The 10,782-nt window shown below is 40.6% G+C and overlaps 1 protein-coding gene across 1 annotated transcript in view; it reads right to left on the reverse strand.

Moving 5' to 3' along the window:
* DLGAP2 (discs, large (Drosophila) homolog-associated protein 2) overlaps positions 1–10,782 on the reverse strand; it is a gene marked incomplete at its 3' end in the record, with an annotated part of 35,824 nt that overhangs the window by 15,686 nt on the left and 9,356 nt on the right. Inside the window, exon 2 of the mRNA XM_009698222.1 lies at positions 3,016–3,227. Coding sequence (XP_009696524.1) covers positions 3,016–3,227 — 212 coding nt within the window. The remainder of the gene's footprint in view (positions 1–3,015; positions 3,228–10,782) is intronic.

The raw sequence follows: 10,782 nt of genomic DNA on the forward strand, positions 1-10,782 counted from the left end.
AAAACCTTGGCTTCTGGCTCAGCAGCGTGAGCAGCGGTACAAAGGGGCCTCGGCACGCAATGGGGATTACTGAGCCGTGCTGGCGGAGGAAGGCAGGCTCCATAACCATCATCCCTCCCTACATCCTTCATAGAAATCCGCCGGACATAAAAAGGTGACCACAGTGACGGGGAGACAGAGACGTACTGAGAGGAGATGGCTTGTGGTGAAAACCCAGGTTTAGGATCAGGACTTTGTATTTCTGCGAGACAAGAAATTTTCTGTCTGCTTTAGGACTGCTGAAATTTGCAGAGTTTTTGCAAGAACCAGAATAGTTGTCACATTTCTGCCTGAAGTTCACTGGAAAAAAAAAGGTGTATGTTAGGCTGGCAGATTCAAGGTGTTGTCCCTCAGCTTAAGGGAAAACCAAGGATTTAAAAGATATCTGTCAGCAGCAGCCTGGCTGCTCAATTATTCCTAGTGCAGTGTTTGCGACAAATTCTCAACAGAGCCCCTAATAGTATTTCACAGTATTACAAAAAGCTTCCTCCTTTTCTGCCTGCAGTTAGTGGTAACTATGCCATTAAATCCTTTGGGAGCACGAACATGCACAGCTGTCAACCCCAGTATACTGCCTCAGCATCACACCCGCGTTTTAATCAATTATATTTTGAGCGGTGTAGTTGCAATACATGGAAATATGACAGGAGACACAACATTTGGTATTGACCTACTAATAACCACCTGCCTTCAGGATTTAGCAGATCAGAAAGACTTTTTTTTTTTTTCTTGGACATATTCTTTGTTTGAATATGTATGTCTAGATGCCGGCTGGATCTGTTTATAAGCTCTAGGGGTCTAGGGCAGGTATGAGACCTATCACTCACTGGAAAATCTGTGCTGTTATCTACATTCTCTTGTGGGCAGCCCAACCATAGCTGAAAACAAAGGGCAGAATAAACACATTTTATTTGGTCTAAGTACTTGGAAAGTTAGAACTGTCTCTTGAGAAAAGATTTTAGTTTGTGGTACTAGAATGGACATACCCTCCCAAACAGGATGGCTGCATCCCAACTGCCTTCTGGGAACGATCCCTGGCCCACCCCAATGCCCAGAACATGGCCAGGCAGTGGCTGGGACAGTGCTAATAGACCCAGGGGACAAGTTTGCTGGGGACCACTCCAAAACCTTCTCAGTGTGCACGGTCAGGTTTCTGTACTCAGGCCTGCGTTCTGGAAATGTTTAATTTACCAGCAGGAAGACAGCCGGTTGATGTGTAGAAGTCTGAGAAAGTTGCCCATCTCCTCTTTCCCCGTTGCCTTCAGAAGGGTCACTCTTAATGAGGCACAGACGTTAGATCACTCTCCCTTAGCACATCTCATCCCCCGAGGGTAACTGCCCTTTTGCAGGAGCCACAGCTTTCCAAGCCATTTATGAGAAAATCCGGGGCTGAAGAATTCACAACATACGTCTCCACCATGGTTGAGGAATGATGGGCTCCTCACTGAAAGACCTCTACTCCCACTGACAAGCTGAAAATTAACCACTTTCTTTGTTTCCTGGAGACTCTCACAAATTTGGACTGAACCAGTCAAGTTAGCCAGCATGCGTCAAACTCAAAATTCAGCCCAGATACAATGACTGATGATATCAAAAATTCAAACGTTGCTTCCAACCGCTGTCATTAAGAGCTCATCTTTTCATCTTTGGAAATCAGCCAGGTACAGGTCTGCCAGCAATACTTGTGTTATAGGCCATGTTTTCATCATTGGAACAAATCTTCTAGCAAATCTTTCAGATTCACATTCAGAATTTGGCTCAGTTGCCTAAACATAGGTCTCTGGCGTCCTTTGCAACACCGTAAGGTATCCTGCCTGGATTTTAGTTGCCAATTGAGAGCAGAGACCTGTCAGTCTCGTTTCATGGTATCTCAGAAATCTGACAGCATCTCAGGGCACAGATACCTTTGTTTGTGCATCTGAATTGAGCTCACAGAGATGTGTGAGCACGGTCTATGAAACAACAAACTGTTCTCTTCAGTAATAGCGAAAGTTGAGGGCTTTCTTCCGGATTGCAAGCTAAATAATCCAGTTTAATTAAGACAAAAGGATTTTTGCCTAAGGTTTGTGTTTTGTTTTACATTATGAAAAGGTGAGTCACTATGGTATACTTTACATGATATTACCTACAGAACAATAAACAACCTTTCATCAAAGGTTTCACTCTTAATTTCTTCATTTTATGTATTTCTCCCAGGCAAAAGGATCAATTTCCTAAGCCACGAGAAACACCCAGTCACGTTAATAGGAGCTGCAGATTTGAACTCAGGATACCACTTTGAGATGGTCTTCAGAAGTATACTTCCAGTTTAGTTATAAAATGATATATTGAAAGGCTAAAAAGGAGGGAAAAATAAAGATCTATTGGAAAACATATATACCTACATATCTTCCTCTAGTTTTAAAACTTGCTTTAGTTATTTAATAGGCCATATTGTAGGTAGTATGAATGAAAAAAACCCCCACTCAAACAAAACCCTCCACAACGTGTTTAAATGAGTATGACACAGTATAGCTGATACATAAAGCATTGCACCAATAAAAAAGGTATAAGACGTCAAATATATGATACAATGATATATTTCTTATTATACCTAGCATAGAATAGAGTGTATTTTCTATTTCAGAGAAAGCAATGAAATAAAAAGACTTATAATATAAAAAAAAATCTTCTAGAGAAGAAAAATTCAGAATTTTAAACTTTTGATAAAAATACGGATATATTTCCTTCAGTAAACATAGCAAACTCTTTCTGAAGTAGCAGGTTTGTTACATGGATGGAGGAAGATGGCAGTTTTTCATCCAGTAATCACAAGAAACTGTAGCTAATTTAAAACAAAGACATCAAAGTTAGCTTTTTCACTAGAGTACCATATTTTCTCATGGATACTGACCACTACCAGTAAGACACAAAGAAAAATTAGCCAAATCATAGCAACTTTAAGAAAGGTATGTAACATGGTATAGTGAAACTTACTTTTGGTGATCTCCCAGTGGTCTTTGTCCAATGGATTTTAATAATGACTCTGGTCGAACTGTTAATTTTGGTGATGTCTTGGGGCTAGTATCAGAGTCTCCACTTTCTTCATCTCCCATGGCCTTAATATAGCTCCCGCTTCTCATCCTTCTGCAGGGGATCTCTTCGTCTTTCCCACCAGCTGGGTATCCTCCCCATTCATCCTGAGGTACCTAACGAACGCCATAAAACACACACGCAAAATGGGCATTATTCTTTTCATATATTTCCATACCTCCTTCAATTTCTCATTTTACAAAGACAAGTCATGAATTTTTTATTTTTCAGAAACAGATCACTTAGAAAGACATGATTTAGCAATTTCATTCCAACTTCAAGAATGGAAATTTTCAGTTTATAAATGTTGGAGCCTAAGGAACAGTCAACTCATGGTTTGTGAGCTGAGTTGCAATATCTACTTGTAGACATGCTCTAAATTGCAGGAAGTAGCTTAGTTTAACCTCTTAAAAGTTTGCACATAGATTTTCTGCAAGATAGCTCACGGAGGCTGTAACATGTCAGGGACATAGGCAGTTAATTATGAATACATTTGGTTGAGGCTGCTTTCATGCAGTTGAGGTGGTTTTTCAAATAGTAAGACTGGTAGTCAGATAATCCACAGCTGGTGGATGGATATCTGTCTGCATCACAAACTGGCAGAGAACTGAGCAGGAGTAGATTTTCCAATCCAAAGTGAACTCATCCTTATTTTAAGACTTATGGATAAATTCAGCCAGCCTGTCCCTGCCAGTATTGCCGGTTCTCATTGTTTAATCTTCCAAGGTGCTGAGTCCTCTGGTCCTAATCCAGAAACACACTTAAGCATTTACTTAACTTAAAGGAATATAAGCAGCTGTCTGAAATCCATTATAATGACTCATGGTTAAAAAAGAAGGATGTGACAGAGTACACCAGTGGACCAGGGCTGATGCACTTGGCAGCATCAAATCCTTTATCAACACAATGAGTTCATATATATTAAACAGTACAATGGCATTATTTACCAACATACTATAAATCTGAACTTCCAGTTAAACATATATTAAGGAGTTTCTGCATAGAAAGATGTCGAATAAAGACTTTCAAGTCAAACATATTTGAGACCTACAGACAGAGTTCACTGTGGAGCTGAAGCAAATGCTCTCACTGGTTTCAGCAGTCTTGGAGATCAGATTTAAACAACTGTCATCTTTACTGCCTTCTCAAGAGACACGAATTAGCCACGCACCAGGTGAACAGATCTGGTGCTTTGAGTCCCAAAAAGCGATTAAGGGGGAAATGAAGTTTTAAAAGTAAAGATACAGACATTAAATTAAAGAAACAGGCTCAGGAGAGAAAAAAGTGAGACCGAAGATGAAGTCAGATAAGAAGAGATGAAACAGATCACAGAGATCAGAAAAATGTTAGAGACAAATACCAGAGAAAAAAATTACAAGTTATATTCATATACGAAGTAATAGGACAGAACATGAATCTAAATGAAATACGGGTTAGATCGTGCAAAGAAACAAACTTTTCATATTATTCAGCTTTGGATGGTGATTGGAAAGGCAGCATGAAAAATCTTCCCAAACTTGAAGCCTGTAAATGTCATACATCATCCTCATTTCTTTTCTAAAACCTAGTATGTATGAGATTACTGTTGGAGGAAGGTTTTTTGAGATTCTAGGAGACCTAAAAGGTATTTACATGCAGTGACAGTTGTAATAGCCAGAAAGCTAAAATATACCAAATAAATATATTTTCTCAAGCTTTTCTTTTATCTACAGCTGGCAACACTATTAAGTATAAACATCTGAATTAGAGTGCTATATTAAGAAAAACTAATTGATTTCATACAAACGTACTCTCACTTTTAAATCTTTTTTGTTACGTGTATGTCAGCGTAGCTAAAAACAAAACTCAAATGGTGAAAAAGCATTTATTGGCATCTACACGGGCCCACTGCAAGCTATACTATCCAATTTTCTGTACTAAAGCTGAATTACTGTGTTCAGTCTTAATATTCTTTTTTCAAAAAACTCATAACTTTTTCATAGAATAACTATTTTGGCTTGAAACTTCTTTACTTCATTTTAGCTTGAAGATAATTAAATAGAAAGTTTAAAAAGACATTGATCAATAACCTTTTACTTACTCAAATGCAAAAAATGATTAGTTTCTCAACTTTCTTTTGTCTGACATTCCATGTTCAAATAACTAGATAAAGATTGGATTTAAATGAGTAAACACAGGCTTATTTGTTGATTGAAGTCGAAATCTTACTTTAAAAGATAGGAATGACTGATTTTTTACATTGAAGTATCTAAAAATTGTTTCTTCACTGTGATGAGGAGCTTCATGAGAACAAATCTTACAGTTACGAGCCTTACTATTTTTGTTGATTACATTTCTTTTGCTTTCTGAATTTGTAAGTTAAGCCAATTCACATAAAAGCTAAAACCAGAAGCCCTGCTCCATTTGTGCTCGAGATGTACTTACAGTACACCCAAACGCACCAAGAATCCCTTTCCAGAGTAACTTGTTGACTATCACAGAAGTATTTATGGTTGAAAAACCACTATTCACAATTAAAATAGGTGTTTTTTCACTCTTGAGCTATTCAAAGGAGCAGAATACAACAAACACAGGGGAAATGCTTCTGGAGCCTGGCAAGCAAGCTTGACAACGTGTTGTCTCAGAAGGTTTCAGGTAGAGCCTAGGAAAACAGCTGGAGTCCTGCTGCTGTCTGCAAAAGCCAACGAAAGGGCCCTTGACATTGATTTTCCTCACGGACTGAGAACAGAAGCAACACTTGAGTCCCAGTTTGGCCTGGTTCTTCATTTACTTTAGCTGAGAGGTTAAATACTTGGAAAAATCTTTCCAAACCTGGGCTGTATCTCAGACCCCAACACAGCTTCAAAGAAAAGCAGAAGTATTATACTACTGCAGGAAAGATTTCTCTTTTGAAATACTAATGAAAATATTTAACAGCATGTGTGAGGGTCATTAAATGTATGTTTTCCAAAGCATGAAAAGGGCTTTGCAGCTTGCAGAAATGCTTTCTTACAATAGTTACCAGCCCCTGAAATTCCCATCTGCAGGGCTTGCAGCTGTTAATTTGGAATAATTACCCTAATTATCTCCTTGCACATAGTGATGAGTGCTGATATTTATAATGCCTAAAAAGGCCTTCCTCCTGTTCTAGATGTTAACATGAATCTTTGTATATGCAGTTTCTAGCCACAGAGGAGTTAGACTGCACATTACGATATGAATTTCCTTTTGTAAGAACAACGAGCTGACAAGGTCTGGATCTTTTCATTTAATTTTGTCACTGGCTGCTGATTTGGTTATAACTATTCCAGAGAGTGATGAGTCTCTCTCATAAATTTCATGCACTGTTGCTGTGAGGAGTACAACCAGGCTCAGGAAATTTGGGATCTTTTAATTGTTCTTCTATGGATTCAGTGTGATATCTTACATTGGTCACCTAGGGCCAATTTCATTAAAGCACTTGGTACCTAAAACTTATGGCATTTTATGGAGCTGATCCTGAGAGTGAGCTCCAGAACCATAGGTAGGATCCTAAATTCCCCATAAAAGGCATTTAGGAGAGTTAGCTCCTCCAGAGTAGCATCCAAAAGGAAACAAAAGGTTCCTTCAGTTAGCAACCAAAATGCAAAGTGTGAAGAAAAACCTCAAATGCTTCTCATTTCTTGGGTTTATTGTATCTGATTACAGGCAGCAGAAAGGCCCTTCTGTCGTTTCCCATTCACAGCCTAAAAGCACCTCCTGAAGAACAAATTCAGATTTTTTTTTCAAAGAACTGAGCAGTCTCATTCTTTCCTTCCATGACGAAATGGCTGTGGAAGTGGGAGACATTACTGCTGACCTTCTAACCACTAACAGTTGGAGTGCGCAGGAAGGAGAAGACTTAGGGCTGATAAATAAACTGGCATGCTCTCCTCCTCTTTTTGTAACTCATGGCCTTTTCATGAAACGCTCACAGATTGCCTGGGGAGGGCTGGTTAGAAGAGAAGGACCTCACGTACAAGAAAACATCTGTTGCATCTCATGATTCAGGCACGTCCTCGGAACAAGGGAGTTCAGTTATAGCCCCTGGGCCAAATACTGACACGAATTTTATGTGAAAGGGTGTTTGGATAAAACTTGCGGAGCATCTTAACAAAGACAGAAGTGCCTTTGCTCCAAACTGCCTTACAGCGTGCTGCTCAGAATGCAGTTTGGGGAATTGAGAAGATGGGGGTTTGACCTTGGACAGGCTAAGGAAGGAACTGAACTCGCATCTTCACAGTGGGTATTCTAGAAATTTTGTTACTATGAAAATGAATTTCCTTGTTTTAGAAGAAAAGTCACTACCCCTGTCTTTTGTTAGAAGTCTTTCCTGTTGGGTGTCTTGGTTGTACTCAGATCAGACCTGTCGGAAGAAAAGGATTTCGGACCCCTGACTGGATTTCAGCAGTAAGGCTGTCCCCTGATTCTCAGATTGCACAGATTCTGCATGTAAGCAACAGCACGTTGTCAGGGAAAACAGGGATGAAGTCACCAAACCTCCAGAACAAACTAGGAATCACGGAATCGCTGAGGTTGGAAGGGACTCTGGACATCTCTAGCCCAGCCTCCTGCTCAAAGCATGGTCAGGTACAGCACCTTGCCCAGGACTGTGTCCAGCTGGGTTTTGAATGTTTCCAAAGACGAAGACTCCACAACTTCTCTAGGCAATCTGTTCCAACGTTTTGACCACACTCAGCGGGAAAAAGTTTTTCCTTATATCTAATCAGAGATAGGTAATCTAGGCTGCCATTCCGGAACGAGTGCTAGCAGTGTGAATACCCAACCTTGGATCTAAGAAATACTGATGTCAAAACTGGAAGAATCAATGAAATATTCATTCTTCTGGACTTTGACCACTGTTAATTCAAGGTGGTTTGTTCTTTTTTTTTCAATTTCAGTTCAGGATTTAGCTAAAGAAGTCAAACTGGCAACAGCCACTGGCATTTCAAAACAGATCTGCTCCTGTTGTTCCACTCACTTTTATGGCATTTGCTCCCAGCTCCCAGAATTTTAACGTGTTCCACCACTAAACTGCTGATCTGCTAAAAATCTGGTGTATCGCTTTGCTGTCTAAAATGAAACACTTCTAAATATATGGCCTCAGCTGAGGGAGCTGACCATCACTTCTTCATATTTCTCTTCCTCAAAGGTTAAAATGAGGATTACCTACCTCACAGGAGTCCTGTGAAATTTAATTAGCACGCAGATGTAAAATGCACTGAAATATTCATTATGACTTAATCTTATTTTAGTAATATAAATTTCATGTTTTACTAGAAGCAGAAACTGTTTGTGCATGAAATTAGACTATAGATGATATGAAGAAGGATAAGATATGAAATACTATATAGTAGATATGTAATTTTTGTAGTTTTATGTTTCTCAGCCTGGTCAAGAAGATGATACACCCCCTCCCCCAAAATAAAGAAGGACACAATCTGAAATGTAGGTACGAGATTTTCTCTAAAATCATGCCTTCTTCAAGGAGCCTCAGAAAAAAACAGCCTTTGTGCACAGCTGCAAGTAGATGAAAGTAGATGACAATCTTGCAAGGCAGATAGAAGGGCTCTTTAGCACGCTGGAAAGGTTTCTTGATATTATAATGGGAAGTGGGAGCTGGACCTCCTTCAGTTTTGCTGAAGAAGGAACACTGCTCAATTACTAGAACTTTCTTCTGGAATTAATTACACTAATGACATTCCCCTGCTTACTGGCTGTGGACTCTAGACCCTAGTGGTCTAGCTTTTCGCAGGAGGGAAGAGTGCAGTACCTGGAAATAAAACTTTGTTTCCTCACTAGCTTACCTTGTGTCTATTCCTCAACATCATTCTCAGTGCACATTTTTGACTAGTTTTTTCTGTGGGTTTTTTTAACGTGCTGATTCATTGTTCAAAGAATATGAATTACACAATGAAGCCATTCAAAAATCCCTACAAAATATGCCAGGGACTCCTCCTCACCACTAAAAATGCCAACCTTCATAATTAGCTTTAATTTTCACATACCACCCCATACTCTCTGAACTCCTTGACAGCTCAGAAGCACAGAGAGTTCTTGCAGCATTCCCCGAAAGTCTGTCGACACCGTCCATCAAAGCAGGAGCTAATCTCAGAAAGCAAGAGGCATCTTTGCCTTGCCAGCCATTCTCTCCAGGCTTTGCTATGAACAGCCGTAGTATCACAGCAAGAGGAAGAAAATCACGTAGATCCCAAACAATATATGCTTTACACTGGGTTGAAAAGAAATCGAATTCAGGAATTTGAGGGGTGGGAATGGACTGGACACCCATGCAGATCACAGAACACAAACATAATATTCCAGCTGAGAGATGTTCAAATAGGCAAACCAGTACCAGCATTATTTACTGCCCCATTTTAGTTCTTCATGTGTAGTTCCAAGCAAAGCTGCACTAACTGATCCTTGACGGAAAGAAGACTTCCATCCAGTGTACTCTGGATTCCTTAGTCACCACTTCTGTATTTTCTACACAACAGTGTTCTTTTCATTTAAATCATACTTCATAACGCATATCTCAACAGTGATGAACCAAAAAAAACCCCAGAACCAGTACCACGTTTCCTAACTGGTTCTCCAGCAACAATGCGAATTGTAGTCCAAGGATGGTCAAATACTATAAATACTGTTGCGAGGACGCTGTGGCTTTATTTATACTGTTTGGATGACTGTGGGCCAAATGCCCACCTCATGACCTGCTCTGCTCATATTGCTGGCAAGACCCTTGCAGTTCAGCCACTTGCAAATCCTCTGCTACGTCGCTGGGCCTCTCTGGGACCCCCTGGACTCGGGCCGCTTTGACATGGTGGAGTGAGGTACAGTCAGACGGCAGTGGTGGGCTTGTCCACACTATACGTGATTTAGCCTGCTAAGCCTGGAGCTCACTGAGACCTTCTGCCAGAACTTTGATATGAAATGAGGTTGGACTGAAGGGAAGGCTTGGGTTGTACTTAAACGAGAACCTAGATATATACAGGCTCTCCATTGAAGACACAAAACCAGTAGGGATTCAACCAAGAAACCTGGGTTCCAGTTGGCTGCATATTTCCTTTGGTAAGTGACCCAGGATGCTGCTTCATGGTCAGCTTAAGCCGCTTTAAAATTATATTACCATCAACTTAAGTGGGGCAGGTTTTCCTTAAGCAATATTCAGCTTTTCAGGCAATGCTAGTAATGGTAAAGTGACTTGGTGTGCTGCCTGGAAAACTACCCTAACAACAATAATAAAGATAAGTAAAGATAAGTTTTCAGCTGAACCGGTGAGTCTCCAACTTGCTGTGTTGCTGCACAATCATCAGTACTAGTGAGAGAAAAGGATGAAAATGGTATGGTGACCACCCTAGGGCTGTGCGTACGTGAGCAAACGAAGACCCATAGCCTTGCCTGGAGGTCAGTGGGTCTCCAGGGAGCAAATGAAGACCCACTGCCTTGCCTGGAGACAAGTGGGTCTCCAGGGATCAAATGAAGACCCACTGCATTGCCTGGAGACAACTGGGTCTCCAGGGAGCAAATGAAGACCCACGGCCTTGCCTGGAGGTCAGTGGGCCTCCAGGGAGCAAATGAAGACCCACGGCCTTGCCTGGAGGTCAGTGGGTCTCCAGGGAGCAGATGAAGACCCATGGCCTTGCCTGGAGGTCAGCGGGTCTCCAGGGAGCA

The sequence above is a fragment of the Cariama cristata genome, unplaced genomic scaffold, assembly GCF_000690535.1.
Source record: "Cariama cristata isolate BGI_N322 unplaced genomic scaffold, ASM69053v1 scaffold21200, whole genome shotgun sequence".
NCBI classification, from domain to species: Eukaryota; Metazoa; Chordata; class Aves; order Cariamiformes; family Cariamidae; genus Cariama; species Cariama cristata.